The following is a 26,720-nucleotide window of genomic DNA, read 5'->3' on the forward strand; positions in this document are numbered from 1 at the left end:
CCCAGCTTTGCACACTCTCTCAAATCAAAGTTTATTTGTCTCGTATATTCGGCACGAATATAACAGCAGACCTTACAGTGAAATGCTTACTTACAGGCTCTAACCAATAGTGCAAAAAAGGTATTTGGTAAACAATAAGTAAGTAAAGAAATAAAAACAACAGTAATGAGACAGTCTATATACAGTAGCGAGGCTATAAAAGTACAGACATACAGACACCGGTTAGTCAGGCTCATTGAGGTAGTATGTACATGTAGATATGGTTAAAGTGACTATGCATATATGATGAACAGAGAGTAGCAGCAGCGTAAAAATAGGGGTTGGGGAGGTACAAAATGTACCGGGTAACCGGTAATTGGGTAGCCGATTACCTGTTCAGGAGTCTTATGGCTTGGGGGTAGAAGCTGTTCAGGAGCCTTTTGGTCCCAGACTTGGCGCTCCACCGCCTGGTGTAGAGGTCCTGGATGGCAGGCAGCTTAGCCCCAGTGATGTACTGGGCCGTACATAGTTCTGTAGTTCCTTCCGGTCGGAGCCCGAGCAATTGCGTACCAGGCAGTGATGCAACCAGTCAGGATGCTCTCGATGTTGCAGCTGTAGAACCTTTTGAGGTTTCAGGACCCATGCCAAATCTTTTTAGTTTCCTGAGGGGGAATAGGCTTTGTCGTGCCCTCTTCATGACTGTCTTGGTGTGTCTCATCTGTCTTGGCATTGTCTCAACTAGCTTCACCTGGAATGATTTTCCAACAGTCTTGAAGGAGTTCCCACATACGCTGAGCACTTGTTCGCTGCTTTTCCTTCACTCTGCGGTTCAGCCCTTACACAGCCTTGAGGTGTGTTGAGTCATTGTCCTGTTGAAAAACAAATGATTGTCCCACTAAGCGCAAACCAGATGGGATGGTACCGCTGCAGAATGCACCGTGAAGCATGGAGGAGTGTGCGTTGAATCCTAAAATCACTGACAGTGTCACCAGCAAAGCACCCCCACAATATCATACCTAATCCTCCATGCTTCACCACGGTGGGAACCACACATGCAGAGATCATCCGTTCACCTACTCTGCATCTCACAAAGACATGGCGGTTGGAACCAAAAATCTAAAATTTGGACACATCAGACCAAAGAACAGATTTCCACCGGTCTAATATCCATTGCTTGTGTTTCTTGGCTCAAGCAAGTCTCTTCTTCTTAATGGTGTCCTTTAGTCATGGTTTCTTTGCAGTAATTCAACCATGATGGCCTGATTCACGCAGTCTCCTGTGAACAGTGTCTGGTACTTGTAACTTCTGAGGCTGGTAACTGACAAACTTATCCTCTGCAGCAGAGGTAACTCTGGGTCTTCCTTTCCCGTGGCGGTCCTCATGAGAGCCAGTTTCATCATAGCGCTTGATGGTTTTTGAGATTGCACTTGAAGAAACATTCAACATTCTTAAAATGTTCCGGATTGACTGAACTTCATGGCTTAAAGTAATGATGGACTGTTATTTATCTTTATTTGAGCTGTTCTTGACATAAGAACTTGGTATTTTACCAAATAGGGCTATCTTCTGTATACCACCCCAACCTTGTCACAACACAACTGATTAGCTCAAACGCATTAAGGAAAGCAATTCCACAAATTAACTTGTGACAAGTCCACCCCTGCTAATATAAAACTTAGTACATGAGGCTCACACTGAAACTCAGCAATGCATTCTTACTAAGAAACCACATTTTAAACAGCTGAATTAAAATGTTAAAAACAACTGTGGACACAACAATAGGACTGTCCTTAGATACCTGTAATGACTGGCCAGGAGTTATAATAAAAGAAAACAGAAAATGACAGTCTCCATAAAACAATCTTCTCTTGTAAGATGATCTGTCACTATTATTTTACACATTTAGTTTGAATGTTATTGCCTTCAGTTTAAAAACAATAATTCTCCTTCATTCTATTGTTTTACTGTAAAATGTCACAATTTAAAATGTGCTTTCAATAAAGTTTTATTTGATTGATTTGTACACAATTGGTGGTACAATTGTACACAATTGTGTGGTTCAGTCAAGTTTTGGCAAGAGGTCCATATCAATCCATAACTTTCAGAGTGATCAGTGTAGTTTCTCAGTTGACCAGAGGAGGGTAGTATGACTCTTCACATGGGAGGACTGCTCTATAAAGATGGGGAGAAGTGACTAAATCAAGCATTTAGATGTTTCACAGAAGTTAGTACTTATTTTGAAAGCAGAAAACAATATTGGATTGCTAAAGCACAAAAGAGGAATTAGGAGTTTACTTTTATTGTAAAACCAGTTGACATTACAAAAAAGATTGAGATTTTAAATAGTTGTCATGATGCACCCTTTGCTAAGTGCTCCTCCCATTGGTTGCTCAGGTAACATCCCAAATGGCACCCTATTCCCCATATAGTGCACTACTTTTGACCAGGGTGCATATAGGAAATAGGGTGCCATTTGGGACAGAACTTCTGGCCTCTAGAGGACCTGTGAGCAGAGGTTGGGTTCACATTGAAACCTGCCAAATATATTATATATTGTACCCCCTGAGAAAAGCCAGCCTTTCCTCAAACCACCAGAAAAAATAAATACAATACACAAATATTGTAGACAGCATGTCAGTGTTTCCATTTCTGTGTATATTGTTTCCTTGACGTTTGCGGTGGAATCTGCTTGGGTTTAAAACCCCAGTCACACATACCCTAGAGGAGCTGTCTGACACTGGGCCTCAGCCTTGACTACTTAGAGTTAAGTCCAGGGCCTGTATTCATAAAATGTCTCAGTGTATGAGGGCTGATCTAGGAGCAGTTGCCTTTTAGATCCTAATGAATACAAATATAAATCAACAGTGGGTACCCGTTCCGAGATCAGCACTGCTCTGTTCACAGCTTGAATCCAGAGTGTAGGGCCACCACTCCTCCTGTCAGGTTGTGGTAGCGGACAGAAAATAACCCTGCATCCTCAATCATTTGCTTGAATGTCTCCTGTAGAGGGAGAGAAGATTAGAGAGAAACAGTTAGGTAAAAAAATACAGCAAAACTTAAGTTTACAAACATACACAATATTCAATGTAATTTAGTCGGGCAGCATTTGAAGATAGTTTGAGAAATCTATTCAGCATAATTCTGGCCACCAAAGGGCCAGACAGAGTAGGTACAGAAGGATGTTTGAATCATTCATTCTTACCTGGTCTGGGAACTTCCTGATGCTCTCCACCAGGTACTGATAGGACTTCCAGTCGCCAGCGATCACCTCCCCCAGCACTGGGATCATCTGGAAACTGTAGGCATCGTAGAGCCTGGCCAGCAGGGGATTGGTGACTTTACTGAACTCCAGACACATGAACCTTCCCCCTGGCTTCAGCACACGTACAGCCTCCTGTAGAGCCTGGAAATAAGACAGAAGAAAAACATTTCATTTGATCATTTTAGGTAAGTATTGGCCCGTAGAAGAGTATTCTATTTGGCTACATTATCAAGTTTGATTTCTGGTGTACAATGAATGCAAGATGAATTACAAATGTTTATTTCCTTGCCTGCCAGGAGTACACTGAAATTAAGTGGATTGAGAAGGATTACCAGGTCTATGTGGGTGACATTACGGATGCCAAAAGCAATGGTGTACACGTCAAACTGGTCATCATCGAAAGGCAGTTCCTCTGCATCTCCTACCACCCAGGACAGACCTGTGATACACACAGGTGAGGGAAAACACAGGGTTATGTCACATCATATACCCCAGTCAAGCCAAAAGAAATCATGAGCACTTGTTGAGAGCACAGTCCAGACATGTCTAATGAGGGTAATATGGTGTACTAAAGAAAGGTAGTAAATGGAGAGTAATATGGTGTACTAAAGAAAGGTAGTAAATGGAGAGTAATACTGTGTGCATATAAATAATATAGATAGTAGCCTGACTAATCAGTGGGTGATACACCAGATAATGTACAGTTCAATAAAAAAATGTTCCAAATAAATCTCCCTACCACTACTGACGCCCATGCTCTCCGCTTTCTGTTTGCCCACTTTTAGCATCTCCTTGTTGATGTCACAGACTACAGCCCTGGACTCTCTGGCCTCCGTCTCCATCTCTATTCCCTCCGTGGGGGTCGTGTAGCTGGTTGAGATCTCCTGCCAGGAGGGGGTCTGGTTGGCCCGGGCAGTCCGCCGTGCAACACGCTCCTGCTGAGACCTCACATAGTTCAGGAATCTTAAGGAGATGTCACCTGGAGGTGCACAGTTGAAGTGATTTATTTGAATTGGCAGAGAAAAATTGAGTTACAAGTGTGTAACCAGTGGGATGTGAACAAAACATGCACTTACAAGTCTAAGGCAGGGCTAGCTCACCACGAGAGTCTAATTCAAAAATCACCTGTGCTACATAAGGACTACTGTTATGGATACTGAACCTGTACCTGTTCCTCCAGCTACGTCCAGTAGGCGTATGCCTGGCTGGGGGTTCATAACGTGGAGTAGCATGTCCTTCCAGAGCCGGTGGACCCCCAGACTCATAGCATCATTCATCACATCATACTTCTGGGCCACGCTCTCAAACACCTTGTAAACTGGAGATACAGGTGAAGGTTTGAACACAGATGAATAGGGGAAACCTACTCTATAACTATACAAATCTCTGGGTTAACATTTTGAAGGAAGAGTCGATATCAGGGACTGGGAATAAAGCCCATATTACGCCAGCATTGGGGCATGCACGGCTAACCGTGGCAAAAGAGTTGGGGGGGGGGGGGGGGGGGCATGTAAAAGAGTGTGGGGAGGGGGGCATGTAGACTAACTTACCCACGCGGATCGTTGTAGGGCAAGGTTAACAATCGATTTTCAAGCGAGATAACATTAACTAAATTAGAGGTAAAATGGTTTGCCTCTACAGACATCGAGATACATTTGCAATGAACATACAATCCAAAATCGGGCATTGATGGCCAACTGAACCAACAAGCTAGGCGTATCAATTAATAAATATCTGAGCAGCCTTAACGTAGCTAGCTACCTAACGTTAACGTTACCTCTCTCTGCCTTCTCTCCTTCGGACACAGTCTCGAAGCCGAAATGTGTACTTTTGTCCGCGGCACCATCGCTGAAACATCGACAAGCTGAAAGATTTGAAGGGCAACTTGAACTGACTATTCGAACAGACACACTGCTATTGATAGTTCGAAAAGCATCACGAACTATTCTCCGAGCGAGCAACCTAATGGAAGCCGCCATGGTATTTTTCTTCTTCTGTGGGCTTTAATGGCGGACTACAACTCAACAAGGTGTATTGCCGCCACCAACTGGACGGGTTGAAAAAACAAGGTAAAAGAAAACCCATACGACCTTAACTCAACCCAAATAAAAATCAGTGGTTGAACAAGTGCCCAATTGTCATACTTGAGTAAAAGTAAAGATTCCTTAATAGAACATGACTAAAGGAAAAGTGAAAGTCACCCAGTAAAATACTTATTGAGTAAAAGTCTAAGTATTTGGTTTTAAATATACTTAAGTATCGAAGGTAAAAGTATAAATCGTTTCAAATTGCTTATATTAAGCAAACCAGACAGCATAATTGTATTTTCTTTTTTAAGAAGAAAAAAACAACTTCAGTGTACTTTAAAGTATTTTTACTTAAGTACTTTACACCACTGTTAAAATAGTACGTTGACAAAACCAAAACTCCATTTCCTTCCTTCAAATCCCCATTTCTTGCTTCTCAGGCTCTAGGTCCTGAAAGAGTGGTACGGCTTGTGACAATACTCCATGCAACTCCTCCGCCGAGAAATCTTTCCTTTCAGTCCCAGGAACCGCTCCGCCGAATCCACAATAATATCTATTTTCGTGGAATTCCACCTTGGCAGTGCCAACAATCACCATAGCTATAAAGGCCACAAAGTCCACCTTGTTAAACTTAAAAATATCTGGGTTCTGCTGGTGAAAGGCAACCCCTGCAGCCTGCAGTTTTTTTATTTTATTTAACCTTTATTTAACTAGGCAAGTCAGTTAAGAACAAATTCTTATTTACAATGACGGCCTACCCCGGCCAAACCCGGACAACACTGGGCCAATTGTGTGCTGGGATGCAGTGTACACTGGGATGCAGTTTCTTAAACCACTGCGCTACTCTGTAGCCCAGTGAAGGGCTATCCACCACCACGGACTCTTCAGGAGCACCATTCAAACCCTCAACCCTTTTAACAGACGCTGCAAATGAAATGCTCTGGACAGCCCTAACTTTGGCCACCTCATTCTCTTTCATCCTTGTCGGGCATTCGAAAGACGTGGCTTCATGGTTCCCACCACAATTGAAACATGTCACATTTTCATCACTTTTAAAACACATCAAATCAAATCAAAAGTATGTATATAGCCCTTCGTACATCAGCTGATATCTCAAAGTGCTGTACAGAAACCCAGCCTAGGAAAAACTCCCTAGAAAGGCCAAAACCTAGGAAGAAACCTAGAGAGGAACCAGGCTCTGAGGGGTGGCCAGTCCTCTTCTGGCTGTGCCGGTACATGGCCAAGATGTTGAAACGTTCATAGATGACCAGCAGGGTCAAATAATAATAATCACAGTGGTTGTAGAGGGTGCAACAGGTCAGCACCTCTGCAGTAAATGTCAGTTGGTCAGGGTTCCATAGACGCAGGCAGAACAGTTTAAACTGGAGCAGAAGCACGACCAGGTGGACTGGGGACAGCAAGGAGTCATCAGGACAGGTAGTCCTGAGGCATGGTGTTAGGGCTCAGGTCCTCAGAGAGAAGAGATCTTGAAAAGAGAAAAAGAGAACGAGAGAGAGAGAGAGGGAATTAGAGGGAGCATACTTAAATTCACACAGGACACCGGATAAGACAGGAGAAATACTCCAGATATAACAAACTGACCCTAGCCCCCGACACAAACTATTGCAGCGTAATTACTGGAGGCTGAGACAGGAGGGGCCGGGAGAAACTGTGGCCCCGTCCGACTATACCCCCGGACAGGGCCAACCAGGCAGGATATAACCTCACCCAATTTGCCAAAGCACAGCCCTCATACCACTAGAGGGATATCTTCAACCACCAACTTACTACTCTGAGACAAGTCTGAGTATAGCCCACAAAGATCTCCCCCACGGTTCGAACCCGAGGGGGGGGCACCAACTAGAGGTCGACCGATTAATCGGAATGGCCGATTAATTAGGGCCAATTTCAAGTTTTCATAACAATCGGAAATCTGTATTTTTGGACACCAATTTGGCCGATTTTTTATTTATTTATTTTTTACACCTTTATTTAATCTTTATTTAACTAGGCAAGTCAGTTAAGAACGCATTCTTATTTTCAATGACGGCCTAGGAACGGTGGGTTAACTGCCTTGTTCAGGGGCAGAACAACAGATTTTGACCTTGTCAGCTCAGCGATTCAATCTTGCAACCTTAGAGTTAACTAGTCCAACGCTCTAACCACCTGCCTCTCATTGCACTCCACGAGGAGCCTGCCTGTTACGCGAATGCAGTAAGCCAAGGTAGGTTGCTAGCTAGCATTAAACTTATCTTATAAAAAACAATCAATCAATCAATCATAATCACTAGTTAACTACACATGGTTGATGATATTACTAGTTTATCTAGTGTGTCCTGCGTTGCATATTAATCGATGCGGTGCGTATCGTTGCTCCAATGTGTACCTAACCATAAACATCAATGCCTTTCTTAAAATCAATACACAGAAGTACACTGCTCAAAAAAATAAAGGGAACACTTAAACAACACAATGTAACTCCAAGTCAATCACACCTCTGTGAAATCAAACTGTCCACTTAGGAAGCAACACTGATTGACAATAAATTCCACATGCTGTTGTGCAAATGGAATAGACAACAGGTGGTAATTATAGTCAATTAGCAAGACACCCCCAATAAAGGAGTGGTTCTGCAGGTGGTGACCACAGACCACTTCTCAGTTCCTATGCTTCCTGGCTGATGTTTTGGTCACTTTTGAATGCTGGCGGTGCTTTCACTCTAGTGGTAGCATGAGACTGATTCTACAACCCACACAAGTGGCTCAGGTAGTGCAGCTCATCCAGGATGGTACATCAATGTGAGCTGTGGAAGGTTTGCTGTGTCTGGAGGTGCTACCAGGAGACAGGCCAGTACATCAGGAGACGTGGAGGAGGCCGTAGGAGGGCAACAACCAAGCAGCAGGGGTCCTTTGTGCAAGGAGGAGCAGGAAGAGCACTGCCAGAGCCCTGCAAAATGACCTCCAGCAGGCCACAAATGTGCATGTGTCTGCTCAAACGGTCAGAAACAGACTCCATGAGGGTGGTATGAGGGCCCGACGTTCACAGGTGGGGGTTGTGCTTACAGCCCAACACCGTGCAGGATGTTTGGCATTTGCCAGAGAACACCAAGATTGGCAAATTCGCCACTGGCGCCCTGTGCTCTTCACAGATGAAAGCAGGTTCACAATGAGCACATGTGACAGACGTGACAGAGTCTGGAGACGCCGTGGAGAACGTTCTGCTGCCTGCAACATCCTCCAGCATGACTGGTTTGGCAGTGGGTCAGTTATAGTGTGGGGTGGCATTTCTTTGGGGGGCCGCACAGCCCTCCATGTGCTCGCCAGAAGTAGCCTGACTGCCATTAGGTACCGAGATGAGATCTTCAGACCCCTTGTGAGACCATATGCTGGTGCGGTTGGCCCTGGGTTCCTCCTAATAATGCAAGGCAATGCTAGACCTCATGTGGCTGGAGTGTGTCAGCAGTTCCTGCAAGAGGAAGGCATTGATGCTATGGACTGGCCCGCCAGTTCCCCAGACCTGAATCCAATTGAGCACATCTGGGACATCATGTCTCGCTCCATCCACCAACGCCACGTTGCACCACAGACTGTCCAGGAGTTGGCGGATGCTTTAATCCAGGTCTGGGAGGAGATCCCTCAGGAGACCATCCGCCACCTCATCATGGAGCATGCCCAGGCGTTGTAGGGAGGTCATACAGGCACGTGGAGGCCACACACACTACTGAGCCTCAATTTTACTTGTTTTAAGGACATTACATCAAAGTTGGATCAGCCTGTAGTGTGGTTTTCCACTTTAATTTTGAGTGTGACTCCAAATCCAGACCTCCATGGGTTGATAAATTTGATTTCCATTGATCATTTTTGTGTGATTTTGTTGTCAGCACATTCAACTATGTAAAGAAAAAAGTATTTAATAAGAATATTTCATTCATTCAGATCTAGGATGTGTTATTTTAGTGTTCCCTTTATTTTTTTGAGCAGTGTATATATTTTTAAACCTGCATATTTAGCTAAAAGAAATCCAGGTTAGCAGGTAATATTAACCAGGTGAAATTGTGTCACTTCTCTTGCGTTCATTGCACGCAGAGTCAGGGTATATGCAACAGTTTGGGCCACCTGGCTCATTGCGAACTAATTTGCCAGAATTTAACGTAATTATGACATAACATTGAAGGTTGTGCAATGTAACAGCAATATTTAGAATTATGGATGACACCCGTTAGATAAAATACGTAAATGGTTCCGTATTTCACTGAAAGAATAGACGTCTTGTTTTCGAGATGATAGTTTCCGGATTCGACCATATTAATGACCTAAGGCTCGTATTTCTGTGTGTTATCATGTTATAACTAAGTCTGATTTGATAGAGCAGTCTGACTGAGCGATGGTAGGCACCAGCAGGCTCGTAAGCATTCATTCAAACAGCACTTTCATGCATTTGCCAGCAGCTGTTTATGACTTCAAGCCTATCAACTCCCGCGATTAGGCTGGTGTAACCGATGTAAAATGGCTAGCTAGTTAGCGGGGTGCGCGCTGATAGCGTTTCAAACGTCACTCGCTCTGAGACTTGGAGTGGTTGTTCCCCTTGCTCTGCATGGGTAACGCTGCTTCGATGGTGGCTGTTGTCGATGTGTTCCTGGTTCGAGCCCAGGTTCGAGCCCAGGAGCGAGGAGAGGGATGGAAGCTATACTGTTACACTGGCAATACTAAAGTGCCTATAAGAACATCCAATAGTCAAAGGTTAATGAAATACAAATGGTATAGAGAGAAATAGTCCTATAATTCCTATAATAACTACAACCTAAAACGTCTTACCTGGGAATATTGAAGACTCATGTTAAAAGGAACCACCAGCTTTCATATGTTCTCATGTTTTGAGCAAGGAACTGAAACGTTAGCTTTCTTACATGGCACATATTGCACTTTTACTTTCTTCTCCAACACTTTGTTTTTGCATTAGTTAAACCCAATTGAACATGTTTCATTATTTATTTGAGGCTAAATTGATTTTGTTGATGTATTATATTAGGTTAAAATAAATGTTCCTTCAGTATTGTTGTAATTGTCATTATTACAAATAAAATAAAAAAATCAGCAGATTAATCGGTATCGGCTTTTTTTGGTCCTCCAATAATCGGTATCGCTGTCGGAGTTGAAAAATCATAATCGGTCGACCTCTAGCGCCAACCCGGACAGGAAGATCACGTCAGAGACTCAACCCACTCAAGTGACACACCTCTCCTAAGGACAGCATGGAAGAGCACCAGTAATAGGGTTAGAGGCAGAGAATCCTAGTGGAGAGAGGGGAACCGTCGCTCCAGTGCCTTTCCGTTCACCTTCACACCCCTGGGCCAGACTACACTCAATCATTGGGCCTCCTGAAAAGATGAGTCTTCAATAAATACTTCAAGATCGAGACCGAGTCTGCGTCTCTCACATGGATAGGTAGACCATTCCATAAAAATGGAGCTCGATAGGAGAAAGCCCTGCCTCCATCTGTTTGCTTAGAAATTCTAGGGACAAAAAGGAGGCCTGCGTCTTGTGACCGTAGCTTACGTGTAGGTATGTACGGCAGGACCAAATCGTAAAGCTAGATAGGAGCAAGCCCATGTAATGCTTTCTAGGTTAGCAGTAAAACCTTGAAATCATCCCTAGCCTTAACAGGAAGCCAGTGTAGAGAGGCTAGCACTGGAGGAATATGATAGATTTTTTTGGTTCTAGTCAAGATTCTAGCAGCCGTGTTTAGCACTAACTGAAGTTTATTTAGTTCTTTATCCGGGTAGCCGGAAAGTGGAGCATTGCAGTAGTATAATCTAGAAGTGGCAAAAGCATGGATTCATTTTTCTGGGTCATTTTTGGACAGAAAGTTTCAGATTTTTGCAATGTTACATAGATGGAAAAAATCTGTCCTTGAAACAGAGTTGATATGTTCGTCAAAAGAGAGATCATGGTCCAGAGTAACGCCAAGGTCCTTTAAAGTTTCATTTGAGACGACTGTACAATCATCAAGATTAATTGTCAGATTCAACAGAAGATCTCTTTGTTTCTTGGGACATAGAACTTGTTTTTTTATGTGTTATTTCTTACATTTGTACACCAGGTCATCTTAGGTTTCATTACATACAGTCGAGAAGAACTACTGAATATAAGATCAGCGTCAACTCACCATCAGTACGACCAAGAATATGTTTTTCGCGACGCGGATCCTGTGTTCTGCCTTACAAACAGGACAACGGAGCGGATCCCATGCAGCGACCCAAAAAAACGACTCCGAAAAAGAGGGAAACGAGGCGGTCTTCTGGTCAGACTCCGGAGACGGGCACACCGTGCACCACTCCCTAGCATTCTTCTTGCCAATGTCCAGTCTCTTGACAACAAGGTTGATGAAATCCGAGCAAGGGTAGCATTCCAGAGGGACATCAGAGACTGTAACGTTCTTTGCTTCACGGAAACGTGGCTCACTGGAGAGACGCTATCCGAGGCGGTGCAGCCAACGGGTTTCTCCACGCATCGCGCAGACAGAAACAAACATCTTTCTGGTAAGAAGAGGGGCGGGGGCGTATGCCTTATGGCTAACGTGACATGGTGTGATGAAAGAAACATACAGGAACTCAAATCCTTCTGTTCACCTGATTTAGAATTCCTCACAATCAAATGTAGACCGCATTATCTACCAAGAGAATTCTCTTCGATTATAATCACAGCCGTATATATCCCCCCCCAAGCAGACACATCGATGGCTCTGAATGAACTTTATTTGACTTTTTGCAAACTGCAAACCATTTATCCGGAGGCTGCATTCATTGTAGCTGGGGATTTTAACAAAGCTAATCTGAAAACAAGACTCCCTAAATTTTATCAGCATATCGATTGCGCAACCAGGGGTGGAAAGACCTTGGATCATTGTTACTCTAACTTCCGCGACGCATATAAGGCCCTGCCCCGCCCCCCTTTCGGAAAAGCTGACCACGACTCCATTTTGTTGATCCCTGCCTACAGACATAAACTAAAACAAGAGGCTCCCACGCTGAGGTCTGTCCAACGCTGGTCCGACCAAGCTGACTCCACACTCCAAGACTGCTTCCATCACGTGGACTGGGACATGTTTCGTATTGCGTCAGACAACAACATTGACGAATACGCTGATTTGGTGTGCGAGTTCATTAGAACGTGCGTTGAAGATGTCGTTCCCATAGCAACGATTAAAACATTCCCTAACCAGAAACCGTGGATTGATGGCAGCATTCACGTGAAACTAAATGCGCGAACCACTGCTTTTAATCAGGGCAAGGTGTCTGGTAACATGACCGAATACAAACAGTGCAGCTATTCCCTCCGCAAGGCTATCAAACAAGCTAAGCGTCAGTACAGAGACAAAGTAGAATCTCAATTCAACGGCTCAGACACAAGAGGCATGTGGCAGGGTCTACAGTCAATCACGGACTACAGGAAGAAATCCAGCCCAGCACGGACCAGGATGTCCTGCTCCCAGGCAGACTAAATAACTTTTTTGCCAGCTTTGAGGACAATACAGTGCCACTGACACGGCCTGCAACGAAAACGGCCTGCAACGAAAACATGCGGTCTCTCCTTCACTGCAGGTGAGGTGAGTAAGACATTTAAACGTGTTAACCCTCGCAAGGCTGCAGGCCCAGACGGCATCCCCAGCCGCGCCCTCAGAGCATGCGCAGACCAGCTGGCCGGTGTGTTTACGGACATATTCAATCAATCCCTATACCAGTCTGCTGTTCCCACATGCTTCAAGAGGGCCACCACTGTTCCTGTTCCCAAGAAAGCTAAGGTAACTGAGCTAAACGACTACCGCCCCGTAGCACTCACTTCCGTCATCATGAAGTGCTTTGAGAGACTAGTCAAGGACCATATCACCTCCACCCTACCTGACACCCTAGACCCACTCCAATTTGCTTACCGCCCAAATAGGTCCACAGACGATGCAATCTCAACCACACTGCACACTGCCCTAACCCATCTGGACAAGAGGAATACCTATGTGAGAATGCTGTTCATCGACTACAGCTCGGCATTCAACACCATAGTACCCTCCAAGCTCGTCATCAAGCTCGAGACCCTGGGTCTCGACCCCGCCCTGTGCAACTGGGTACTGGACTTCCTGACGGGCCGCCCCCAGGTGGTGAGGGTAGGCAACAACATCTCCTCCCCGCTGATCCTCAACACTGGGGCCCCACAAGGGTGCGTTCTGAGCCCTCTCCTGTACTCCCTGTTCACCCACGACTGCGTGGCCACGCACGCCTCCAACTCAATCATCAAGTTTGCGGACGACACAACAGTGGTAGGCTTGATTACCAACAACGACGAGACGGCCTACAGGGAGGAGGTGAGGGCCCTCGGAGTGTGGTGTCAGGAAAATAACCTCACACTCAACGTCAACAAAACTAAGGCGATGATTGTGGACTTCAGGAAACAGCAGAGGGAACACCCCCCTATCCACATCGATGGAACAGTAGTGGAGAGGGTAGCAAGTTTTAAGTTCCTCGGCATACACATCACAGACAAACTGAATTGGTCCACTCACACAGACAGGTGCATCAGCGCCTCTTCAACCTCAGGAGGCTGAAGAAATTCGGCTTGTCACCAAAAGCACTCACAAACTTCTACAGATGCACAATCGAGAGCATCCTGTCGGGCTGTATCACCGCCTGGTACGGCAACTGCTCCGCCCTCAACCGTAAGGCTCTCCAGAGGGTAGTGAGGTCTGCACAACGCATCACCGGGGGCAAACTACCTGCCCTCCAGGACACCTACACCACCCGATGTCACAGGAAGGCCATAAAGATCATCAAGGACATCAACCACCCGAGCCACTGCCTGTTCACCCCGCTATCATCCAGAAGGCGAGGTCAGTACAGGTGCATCAAAGCTGGGACCGAGAGACTGAAAAACAGCTTCTATCTCAAGGCCATCAGACTGTTAAACAGCCACCACTAACATTGAGAGGCTGCTGCCAACACACTGACACTGACTCAACTCCAGCCACTTTAATAATGGGAATTGATGGGAAATGATGTAAATATATCACTAGCCACTTTAAACAATGCTACCTTATATAATGTTACTTACCCTACATTATTCATCTCATATGCATACGTATATACTGTACTCTATATCATCGACTGTATTCTTATGTAATACATGTATCACTAGCCACTTTAACTATGCCACTTTGTTTACATACTCATCTCATATGTATATACTGTACTCGATACCATCTACTGTATCTTGCCTATGCTGCTCTGTACCATCACTCATTCATATATCCTTATGTACATATTCTTTATCCCCTTACACTGTGTACAAGACAGTAGTTTTGGAATTGTTAGTTAGATTACTTGTTATTACTGCATTGTCGGAACTAGAAGCACAAGCATTTCGCTACACTCGCATTAACATCTGCTAACCATGTGTATGTGACAAATAAAATTTGATTTGATTTGATTTTTGAACTAGCATCTCTGTTTTGTCCGAGTTTAAAAGTAAAACATTTGCCACCATCCACTTCCTTATGTCTGAAACACAGGCTTCCAGGGAGGGCCCATTTGGCTGCTTCACCATGTTTCATTGAAATGTACAGCTATGTATCTTCCGCATAGCAGTGAAAGTTATCATTATGTTTCAAAATGACATCACCAAGAGGTAAAATATACAGTGAAAACATTAGTGGTCCTAAAACGGAACCTTGAGGAACACCAACATTTACAGTTGATTTGTCAGAGGACAAACCATTCACAGAGACAAACTGATATTTTTCTGACAGGTAAGATCTAAACCAGGCCAGAACCTGTCCGTGTATACCAATTTGGGTTTCCAATCTCTCCAAAAGAATGTGGTGATCGATGGTGTCAAAAGCAGCACTAAGGTCTAGCAGCACCAGGATAGATGCAGAGCCTTGGTCTGACGCCTTTAAAAGGTAATTTACCACCTTCACGAGTGCAGTCTCAGTGCTATGATGGGGTCTAAAACCAGACTGAAGCGTTTCGTATACATTGTTAGTCTTCAGGAAGGCAGTAAGTTGCTGCACAACAGCTTTTTCAAAACATTTTGCGAAGAATGGGAGATTTGATATAGGTCAATATTTTTTTAATTCTCTGGTTCAAGGTTTGGCTTTTTCAAGAGATGCTTTATTACTGCAACTTTTAGTGAGTTTGGTACACATCCGGTGGATAGGGAGCCGTTTATTATGTTCAACATAGGAGGGCCAAGCACAGGAAGCAGCTCTTTCAGTAGTTTAGTTGGAATAGGGTCCGGTATGCAGCTTGAAGGTTTAGAGGCCATGACTATTTTCATCAATGTGTCAAGAGATATAATATTAAAAAACTTGAGTATCTCCTTTGATCCTAGGTCCTGGCAGTGTTGTGCAGACTCAGGACAACTGAGCATTGGAGAAATACCCAGATTTAAAGAGGAGTCCGTAGTTTGCTTTCAAATGATCATGATCTTTTCCTCAAAGAAGTTAATGAATTTATCACTGCTGAAGTGAAAGCCATCCTCTCTTGGGGAATGCTGCTTTTTAGTTAGCTTTGCGACAGTATCAAAAATAGGATGATCGAGCAGCAGTGAGGGCTCTTCAATACTGCACGGTACTGTCTTTCCAAGCTAATCGGAAGACATTCAGTTTGGTGTAGCGCCATTTCCATTCCAATTTTCTGGAAGCTTGCTTCAGGGCTCGGGTATTTTCTGTATACCAGGGAGCTAGTTGCTTATGACAAATGTTTTTTTGTTTTTAGGACTGCATCTAGGGTATTAAGCAAGGTTAAATTAAGTTCCTCAGTTAGGTGATTAACCGATTGTTGTACTCTGACTTCCTTGGGTAGGTGGAGGGAGTCTGGAAGGGCATCTAGGAATCTTTGAGTTGTCCGAGAATTTATAGCACGGCTTTTGATGATCCTTGGTTGGGGTCTGAGCAGATTATTTGTTGCGATTGCAAACGTAATAAAATGGTGGTCTGATAGTCCAGGATTATGAGGAAAAACATTAAGATCCACAATATTTATTCCACGAGACAAAACTAGGTCCAGAGTATGACTGTGGCAGTGAGTATGGTGGTCTGATAGTCCAGGAGGACAAAACCCACTTAGTTGATGATGGCTCTGAAAGCCTTTTGGAGTGGGTCTGTGAACTTTTCCATGTGAATATTAAAGTCACCAAAAATGTGAATATTATCTGCCATGACTATAAGGTCCGATAGGAATTCAGGGAACTCAGCGAGGAACGCTGTATACGGCCCAGGAGGCCTGTAAACAGAAGCTATAAAAAGTAATTGAGTAGGTTGCATAGATTTCATGACTAGAAGCTCAAAAGACCAAAAGACAGTCATTTTTTTTCCCATCGTAAATGTTAGCAACACCTCTGCCTTTGCGGGATGCGCTGGGGATATGGTCTCTAGTGTAACCAGGAGGAGAGGTCTCATTTAACACAGTAAATTCATCAGGCTTAAGCCATGTTTCAGTCAGGCCAATCACATCAAGATTATGATCCGTGATTAGTTCATTGACTATAACTGCCTTGGAAGTGAGGGATCTAACATTAACCTCACTAGGGTATGTGGGATGCTATAGCGTCCCACCTGGCCAACATCCAGTGAGATTGCAGAGCGTCAAATTCAAATACAGAAATACTCCTTATAAAATTTCAGAAAACATACAAGTATTTTACATAGGTTTAAATATGAGCTTCTTGTGAATCCAACCACTGTGTTAGATTTCAAAAATGCTTTACGGCGAAAGCATACCTTAAGATTATTTGAGAACGTCGCCCAGCGGACAAATCATTACAAACAGTAACCAGCCAAGTAGAAGAGTTACACAAGTCAGAAATATAGATAAAATGAATCCCTTACCTTTGATGATCTTCATATGTATGCACTCAGAAGACATTCATTTACTCAATAAATGTTCCTTTTGTTCGATAAAGTCTCTCTTTATATCCAAAAACCTCAGTTTTGTTCTCGTGTTTTCTTCAGTAATCTACAGGCTCAAACGCAGTCACAACAGGCAGACAAAAAAATCAAAATTGTGTCCGTAAAGTTCATAGAAACATGTCAAACAATGTTTATATTCAATCCTCAGGTTGCTTTTAGCCTAAATAATCGATAATATTTCTCCCGGACAATAACGTTGTTAATATAAAATGTAAACAAGAAAGGCACTCTCTCGGTCGCGCGCATGAAAAAGCTCTGTGACATGGCAGGGTCCACTCATTCTGACTGCTCTTACTCCATCATTTTTCAGAATACAAGCCTGAAACCAATTCTAAAGACTGTTGACATCTAGTGGAAGGCATGGGAATTGCAATTTGAGTCCTAAGTCAATGGATACTGTAATGGCATTGAATAGAAAACTAAAAAATAAGAAAAAATCCTACTTCCTAAATGGATTTTTCTCAGGTTTTCGCCTGACAAATCAGTTCTGTTATACTCACAGACACTATTTTAACAGTTTTGAAAACGTTGCATATCATATATTCTGGGCCCGAGTAGCAGGAAGTTTAATTTGGGCACGCTTTTCATCCAAAATTCCAAAGTTTTAAGTAGCCCTATTTTGAGATGTGAGATATCACAATCTCTTTCAATAATGACAGGAATGAAGGAGGTCTTTGTTTACCCAGCACTCTCTCCACCATTTTGAATATCTCAAATGTATTCTTCAAGATCGGGAATCCGATCAGCTGCTCCTCTTTAACAAACCATACTCTTACAAGATACATTCTCAGCACTGTACACTACTATATTCCAATCAGCGTCCGCTTCCGCCATCTTTCAGGCCGCCATGGTGAATCTCATGCCGCTTTAAAAGTAACTGGGAACTCGGAAATTGCGTTCAAGACAACTGGGAACTCAAATGTGTTTTGAATGGTCATCCGACCCAAGTTGGAAACTGGCATATTTTTTAAAAGTACCACATGACAACTGGGAACTCTGAGAAAATGAGGTCAAATCATGACATGTGTACGACTTCTCTAAACTGTTTGTGACTATAACGTTTATCCACTGTACTAGTACCTTTACTTCAGTACTACTACAGTATAATAGTATACTTTTCTCTGTGTATAAACAACAATTCCCTTTCCATCTCTACTGTCAGAGATTATTCTATTTTCTCACCTCAAAATCAATCAAAGTTGATTTGTCACATGCACAGGATACAACAGGTGTAAACAGTACAGTGAAATGCTTACTTGCAAGCTTGATTCTCATTTGAGTTAAATACGTAAAATTATATCTTCCTCATTTTGATGCAATTTCAGCACGATTATATAATAAGTAAGTTAGTGCTCAACACCAATGTTTGTTTTATGTTTTATGTTCGATAATTTGCTCCAATTTCACAAAACTGAAAATAAACAGACCTGTAAACACATTGCACACACACACGCACGCACACACACACACACACACACACACACACACACACACACACACACACACACACACACACACACACACACACACACACACACACACACACACACACACACACACACACACACACACACACACACACACTACCACACACACACACACCTATTTGTGGTTTTATCCTACTCCAGTTTCTGACTTCTTCTACCTCTTTCTCTTTTAGTGTAGAAAGTGGCAGTTTTCCTGCCTGTTCATCGATTGGGACCAAACCTTTTCTCTTTTCTGTGGTAACCAGACACCTGGTTCCATTGTCTCTATTGTTGTGTTAATTAGAGGCTAAGTCTCATGTTCGGAGGGAGAAGCTGGCACCAGTCTGTTCTCATGGCCTCTGCTACAGGGAAGGTGATGGAAGGAACAGGGGACAGGGCCATGGCCATGGCCTGCATGGCCATCTCATAAGGACCTAGTGGATGGTGGAAACACACTGGCTCTGTGGAGAGAGAAGGGAGAAAAAGTCCTCCTACGTCTCTGTGTCACATATACAGCGAGAGAGAGGGGTAAGTTAGAGTCACAGGACTAGTGTTACAGCCTAACAATAGCTAGGCAGCACCAGTGGACCAGGGGAGTGAAAAGAGCAGTCAGGGTTGATGCAAGGCGAGGTGTCATGTAGTCTGTGTGCGTGTGGTAGCAAAAGACTATGTTTATCTGTCTCTCTCTATCTCCTTCCCTTCTTCACAGAGCAAGTCTCTCTCATTATCTCTGTCTCCATGAGAGGTCAGTGGCACAGACCCCCATGCTATTCTGAGTTATGAGTAGAGTGTGCTGCTGTCTTCATTCTTCCATTCTTCTAAGCCTATAGTTGTAAACTGGTATGGAGCAGAAATTCATGCCACCAGTAGAGGGGGCAAGATGACAGTATTTCAAAGTAATAAACATTCAGGTCAACTCTTCACCACAGTTATTTGTTTTACATGTTAGCAGACACTTATCCAGCAATTATGGTTAAGTGCCTTGCTCAAGGGCACATCGGCAGATTTTTCACCTGGTTGGCTCAGGGAATCGAGCCTGCAACCTTTCTGTTACTAGCACAACGTTCTAACTGCTAGGCTATCTATCGCATGGGTGAGGCACCACAATGTTAACATATCCTGACCCATGGTCATGTTAAACATCATATTTTCCTTAAAAAAACGTAACGATCTGCCTCACTTTAAGTTAATTACCTGTTCTAAATGTGTGTCCTGTCGGATTCAAACTAGATATGCAGTGACAGTGTAAGTCTTGCTTCAAAATATATATTTTTTCTGTGTGCAATTGTATTTGACAAATTACAAGTCCTGTTGAGTTAAGTTAACTAGAGCCTCTTGCCCTCTTCACTAGTCCAGTTGAAGAAGAAAGATACCCATACAGACACAAATGTTTTAGATCATAATATATCCGTTCCTGTTTTTACTTTTTATGCGGCTCCAATTAAATCTCTGACCTCATACTCTTCCAAATCTGCAGGTTGCATGACTGACAATGGGTCAAACATGGCACCCCCATTCCCATACCTGGGTTCACATGGGATTTAAAATATTTTAAATACTTTGAGCGTTTGCCCTAGCCTGCCTGGTGTGCCAGGTGTGCCGCATTTGCTTGGTTTTCACTTTTGGGGCTTCTCTATTGTTGCAATACAATAGGCTAGCTCAATCCGGTTTAGCAAAATTATTTGAAATGATTTAGAGTAGTATTTGAGGTCTGCTCCGAAGACCCACCACTCTGTCTCTATGCATCTACAGAGAGATAGCAAGAGAGAGTCTGGCAGTCATTTCAGACATACGATAAGGATTAAGCTGCTTTGGAGAAAAATAGGGCTTGAATTACCCTCCGTGCAGTCTTTTCAAGCACTGACTGAAGTGGCCCAAAAGGACTATGGATGCTTTGTGGAGGCACGGTGGATCGTTAGTTCAAGTTGTAGAGTTGTGGGACATGGATAAAAATAGGTACTTCATGTGTACTACTTCTCAAAACATGTTTGTGACTATAATGTTTATCCACTGTACTAGTACCTTTACTTCAGTACTACTACAGTATAATAGTATACTTTTCTCTATGTGTATAAACAACAATTCCCCTTTTCATCTCTACTGTTAGATATTATTCTATTTTCTCACCTCAAAATCAATCAAAGTGTATTTGTCACATGCACAGGATACAACAGGTGTAAACAGTACAGTGAAATGCTTACTTGCAAGCTTTTCCTCAACAATATCAAAGGTAAACATGTAAACTAAAAGAAGAGCAGGGAATCAATTACTGGGTCACTTCAAATGAAGAAAAAAAAAACACACATGAAATAGAAACACACCAGTATCGAATGCTATAAAGGTCAGTACCAGTACTATATCAATGTGCAGGGATACTGGTGGTTCACATGTATTCACACTGTACATGTGAATATCCATAATAATGTATTCTGAAAATGTGTAGGGTAGGTTTTGTGTGCTGATATTGATATGACAGACCGAAGTCAACTAATCACGGCTGGACACAGGAATAAGAAACATGCATACAGAATTTATTTAGCAACCAGGACACATTCACTTAAATAAAACTGCAAAGATACTTAACTTATACAAAACATAGATTATATCCCATTCACATACAAAATAATAATAATTTACTGTATAAATTACAATTTCACTAATTTATTTACAATTTTCATGAAAACAATATTTTGTATTCCCCCAAAACCCATTGGTCTCCACATCACACAGAGCGGCTCATCTTGTTATCATGACAAGAGTGTCGAGTAACATTTTGAATGAGTCGCAGATAGAGAAAAGAGAAGACAGTTTCTATTATTATATGGAGGTACCATGGAATTGTCCCGTTGACATGGGAGAAAATGGAGTTGGTATTATTATTCACCAGGCTATCCAAACACGACGCGCGTGCACGCACGCACGCACGCACGCACACAAACACACACACACACACACACACACACACACACACACACACACACACAGAGAGAGAAAGAGAGAGAGAGCTCCAAAAGTATTGGGACACGTGTTATTCTTTTGGCTCTCTACTCCAGCCCTTCGGATTTGAAATGATACAAATAACTATGAAGTTAAAGTGCAGAGTGTCAGCTTTAATCTGAGGGTATTTTCATCCATATCAGGTGATCAAATATTATACCCCCCCCCCCCCAAAAAAAAAAATACTAACCTTCACTGTTATTGTAATGGTGAGAGGTTATGTCCTGGGGTTTTGTGCATCTGTAACTTTCTCACTCATCCTTTGTGCATCTGTAACTTTCTCACTCATCCTTATTCACGATTCATTCAGGATGATCTGTAATCATGGTAGCATCCACATTAATGTAGAAGTGTTTAGAAGCATATTCTAGTCTTATTTACAATAACAGTGACTCCAAAATGACATTGATACATTATTTATACATTATTTACCATGAATTTCTATTGTGCACAAAATAATCTGAAACAACAAAAACAAAGAGCAAATGCATCCAACAAATGTGTAGAGTCACAAGCTTGATGTAGTCATTGCATGCTATGAATATGGGACCAAATACTTCACTTTAATACACATAAGTGAATTTGTCCCAATACTTTTTGTCCCTTAAAATAGGGGGACTATGTAAAAAAAAAAGTGCTGTAATTTCTAAACGATTCACAAAAATACCCTCAAATTAAAGCTGACAGTCTGCACTTTAACCTCATTTCAAATCCAAAGTGCTGGAGTACAGAGCCAAAACAACAAACAATGTGTCACTGTCCCAAAGGTTTTGGAGCTCACTCTATGTCTTCCTATACTATACTTGTGAGGACTTTTTGGAGACCAACAATTGATTCCCATACAAAATCCTATTTTCCCTAATCCCTAACCTTAACCCATAACCCTAAACCTAATTCCTAACCCAAACCTGTAATTCTAACCCTAAACCAAAAATAGCCTTTTTACAAGTGAGGACTTCTCTGAATTTCTTGTTTACTATTCTTGTGAGGACTTCTGGTACTCACAAAAATAGTAAAACGTGCACACGCACGCACGCACGCACACACGCACACACACACACACACACACACACACACACACACACACACACACACACACACACACACACACACACACAGTCTCCCTTTCTCTAAGCACAAACTGCACTGATCATAACTTGTACTGCGATAATTAACATGAGTAACAGATGAGCAGACAGCCAAAATACAACATTAGGTCACCCAGCAGACAAACATTAGAGTTGAGAAGAAGAAAAGTTCAAGGCCCTTTCATTAAGTCACACCTACGATAAATCCTAAACCTTATTCCAATGTGAATCTGGTCAAAAGTAGTGCACTACATATAGTTGGGAATAGGGTGCCATTTGGGACACAGCCACTGGTCCCTTTGATGTTTTAAGTAGAAATTGCGCGCCAATATTGAATTTTAAAAGCCTGTTATATTAAATGAAGTGCCCTTTAATATAAACCACATCGACAATTCAATAAATCAGATTTTTGTTGAAATGAATGAAAAAAATCTGAGCTTTTGTCATGTTGTTCTGACTTGTAGGAAGATTTGAACCCACTTAACCACAAAATGTCATTACGTTTTCACCATCATTGTAAAGCCCTAATTATGTCCTTGCTTTGACAGAGTTATTTCTGAAGATTGTTATTTATTTAATTGTGATTAGTGAATAATATACGTCTGCCCCTCATTTTAAGGTCAACCCTGTTACGTGAACTGAAATCTCATTTTAATTTAGTGAAGCTATTCCAATTGAACTATTCCAATTTCAAGTCACATCATAGTGTAAAAGCAGGTGAGCTGGGTCAACTCTTTTTGGCCTGTTGCACACAACAAGCTGTCACGAGCCATCAAAAGCATGGCTGATTTAAGATGGAAACTTCAACACTGTTACAGTCAATGAAGTATAGAAACTGGATTGCTGATGCTATGTATCGGAAAAATGCAAAGGCTTTGAAGCCACCAGTCGGCCATATTGGCACTCCTCAGAAAAGCAGTCCTCCATAGGAATGAATGGAATTCTACAGTATTTCATTTAAATGTTTCAAAGATAACATTTCATGTATTTAAGTATTTGTGTTGTTTTAGTGGGGACAGTAACATTAGTGCTTTCTAAAAAATGATACTTTAAGGAAAATGTTTTTATTTATTTATTCATTTGGAATTTTTATGTTTAGCAAACATAATTTTATGTCAAATTAAAATAATAATAAATGTGACAAAAACAAATGTAGATGTTAATAAATGCATTTCCATAGCTTCCAAAATATATATTTTTTTTACAAAAGTGGGGGAGTGCCAAAATGGAGAGTATCATCTAGTGTATATACAACTCTGTTACTTTAATGGTACTTTATTGGTACTTACAATAGTAAAACAAAAATACCCCTTGGGGTGGGAAAACATGTTGTTTTATGTAGTTGAACATGTGCTGTTTATGACAGAATGTTAAAATGAGGTGAAATTAAAGTATTTTTTGACCAAGTTACACTACCTAAAATGTAATCTACCTATCTAATCTTTTGTTGCAAGTGCTCTCAATGTCAAGTTTGCACTTTGCAAATCTCCTATCATCAGTTTCAAACGGTTTTGGTTTCGAGAGCAAATAAGAGCCAAACTGGATTTCAGTATTATTTATCTGTCACCATACAAGTAGAGGCAAATGTAAGTGCATTGACGTTTGGACCAGATGAATCAGCTTTCACTGGGTTTGAGATTGTTGGGAAAAACAAAGCCATAGAAATAGAATTCTAACATTATTATACATATACAGTATAATGTAATATATATTAACATATATTTCATCGATGGTTCAACCTCTCTTTATGGAATTCCAACCTGCTGTATTCAAGGGGCACATTAATGCATTGTTAACTTATAACGTGTCCTCAATGCTCACAGAAACACGCCGGACTGCAACAGTCGTTTGCCTTCCACAGTGGACCATCACGAGTAGTTTCATTCACTCATTCCATATTATTTGTGCTTTAGCTGTAAGTTGAGAGAGGTTGTTTGGGTCTCGTGAGCCCTCTGAATGTGGGAATGAATCTGCTGCTGAAGACAGGGGGGGAAAAAAATGTGCTCCAACCTCCGAGCTAAGTAGCAGTTGATGAGTAAGTACAAAAACGACTTTGAAGGATTTTGCCATTGCTTTGCCGAGACACAAAATGAAAGAGCAGGACATATGTCATCATCATCATCCCCCACATTGAATTACGCAATATACAACACAATTTACCCCCTCCTTGTAATCAAATGGCAACATAACGATAGCAATATGTTCGGTAATGTCCAAGAAGACTACGCATAAGAGCACACAGAAAGAAAAAGATACAAAAATGAAGCAAACCTTTTTCCCAAGTCTCGCCCACGCTACAGTAAATCCCATCGACATAGTCTCTCATAGGGTGTGGAACCACAAGCAATAGACTCAAAGACAGTGAGAAGGGGGGGGAGGGGGAGGGGAGAGGGAAAGAAGCCATAGCAGGCTTCTTTAAGATCCTTAAGGCACTTAAACATAGTTCAACCAGAAAGATAAGAACCACAGCTGAGCGGATGAGAGAGAACCTCTGAGCATTTCAAACACTCTTTTGAACGGCAGTTGTTTCATGAAACCACATCCCTCATCCACCAGTGGCCATGGAAGAGACTCTTGATACAGTTTCCTCCAGAGGCGTTGTGGAAGAGATAGCAGTGTCGGTGGTGGAACTGCTTTAGAACATTCAAATCCACAAGTGGCTCCTGGCATTATACCTAAAGCGGACTTTGCCATTGGCTGCGCGGAGTCGCATTAAGAGAAATCCCAAGTAGCCCTCTCTACAAGTTCGAACACTGGAATGTGAGTTGTAATCTACACCTCGATGACGCTTTCTTCGTCTAACGATTTTTAATTTGAGTGTCATTATTTCTAGACAGCCTACATTTTCTCGTTCTGAACTTCTAACGTGAGCTGCGGGTGTGGCTTTGTGACAATGATCAAGAGCACCTGCTAACCGATTTGACTGCTCCAACAGTTACACCTCTGACACCACCAAAACATCAGATATTGCTGTTTAACGCTTGATCTGATTGAATCTAGGCATTGCTCTGACCCCTTGTGATCCAACACCAACACCTTGTGATCCAACACCTTGTTCTGTGAGACACCTACACCTATGATAGGGAATATATGCATGGCTCCCTCAGTTGTTCGCAGGTTAGCGAATTTGGAGAGATTGTCAGACATTTTGTGCCCCACCGGCACACAGTTACAATGAAAGGCCTGCATTCTGGAGGAGTCCTATGGAAACTGCTTGCTTTGGCCCCAGCCAACCCTTGTCTCTAGAGGAGGACTGCAATGCTCTCAGACATCCATGGACAATGGAAGTGGAACCCATAGAAGATGAGTTCCCTACAGTAAAACATCCACCTCACACTGTATAGCTGCCCTCCTCTCCTGCCTTGTACACAGCAGACACAGACAGCCCTGTCTGGATCCCCTTTAGGGACTTGGCTCTTGGGCCATTTGGTAGTAGTCACTCAGTGAGTCAGTGAATCAGTCATTAGTGATTATGTTAGCTTTGTAGCTCAGTACCCCATAGAGTCTCATTGGTAGAGGGGCTAGCTCTATAACTAGCTCTGGTACGCTAGGCCCTGGTACATGATGGTGATGATGTTAGTAGACCAGACTGCAGTTCGCTAGTTGCCCACCAGAGGGCTGAGGTCTCCATGGTGGTTCTTTAGCTTCTTCTTGAAGAGGGAGATGGTGGAGGGCCGGTAGAAGATGATCCAGGGCTCGGACGCAGCACTCTGCACGCTGCAACTCTCTGAACCACTGCTGGTCGGGATGTTGGGAGACCTGGAAAGAGACAAGGGATGAGGGGGGGAGATAAGAAAGAAATAGATATGGCAAGAGAGAACAGTAACATTAGGTTACATATTCCACTGTCTGGGGCTCTCACAGTGTTAAAAATATATTAGATACAATAAACTACACTTTGATTATACTTTCGAGGCATTAGTACAATAAAACTTCATTGTCCATA

The 26,720-nt window shown here is 42.6% G+C and overlaps 2 protein-coding genes across 6 annotated transcripts in view; both read right to left on the reverse strand.

Moving 5' to 3' along the window:
* Positions 1-1,966: 1,966 nt before the first annotated feature.
* coq5 (coenzyme Q5, methyltransferase) lies at positions 1,967-5,281 on the reverse strand. Of its 4 annotated transcripts, none has more exons than XM_021606617.3 (7): positions 5,019-5,281; positions 4,410-4,559; positions 3,981-4,220; positions 3,574-3,680; positions 3,182-3,382; positions 2,852-2,979; positions 1,967-2,146 (listed from the first exon to the last, which is right to left on the reverse strand). In XM_021606617.3, the coding sequence occupies exons 1-6, from the start codon at positions 5,218-5,220 to the stop codon at positions 2,878-2,880; spliced, it is 1,002 nt and encodes a 333-aa protein (XP_021462292.1). In that variant the 5' UTR covers positions 5,221-5,281; the 3' UTR covers positions 1,967-2,146; positions 2,852-2,877. The 4 variants fall into 4 exon arrangements, with proteins under 4 accessions (XP_021462292.1, XP_021462291.1, XP_090094116.1 ...); XM_021606616.3 differs by having other exon boundaries at positions 1,967-2,151; XM_090237990.1 differs by lacking the exon at positions 4,410-4,559 and having other exon boundaries at positions 5,019-5,255.
* A 15,918-nt stretch (positions 5,282-21,199) lies between these two features.
* The window catches only part of kremen1 (kringle containing transmembrane protein 1), a 113,502-nt gene continuing 107,981 nt past the window's right edge, over positions 21,200-26,720 (reverse strand). Inside the window, exon 10 of one of the 2 annotated variants that reach the window (XM_021606619.3) lies at positions 21,200-26,533. In XM_021606619.3, the coding sequence (XP_021462294.1) occupies positions 26,374-26,533 (160 nt within the window). In that variant the 3' untranslated portion in view covers positions 21,200-26,373. The remainder of the gene's footprint in view (positions 26,534-26,720) is intronic. The other variant, XM_021606620.3, reaches the window with a different exon arrangement.

This window comes from Oncorhynchus mykiss, chromosome 6, assembly GCF_057628025.1.
Source record: "Oncorhynchus mykiss isolate SJ-2025 chromosome 6, ASM5762802v1, whole genome shotgun sequence".
Taxonomy (NCBI): Eukaryota; Metazoa; Chordata; class Actinopteri; order Salmoniformes; family Salmonidae; genus Oncorhynchus; species Oncorhynchus mykiss.

Bases quoted from the DNA above. Each gene is read 5' to 3' on its own strand.
- coq5 (XM_021606617.3), bottom strand. From the start codon at position 5,220: ATGGCGGCTTCCATTAGGTTGCTCGCTCGGAGAATAGTTCGTGATGCT. The intron at 3,383-3,573 runs GTAATCCTTCTC...TCTTATTTCCAG, and splicing joins ATGTCACCCACATAGACCTG to GCTCTACAGGAGGCTGTACG. The intron at 2,980-3,181 runs GTAAGAATGAAT...CTCCCTCTACAG, and splicing joins TCAGGAAGTTCCCAGACCAG to GAGACATTCAAGCAAATGAT.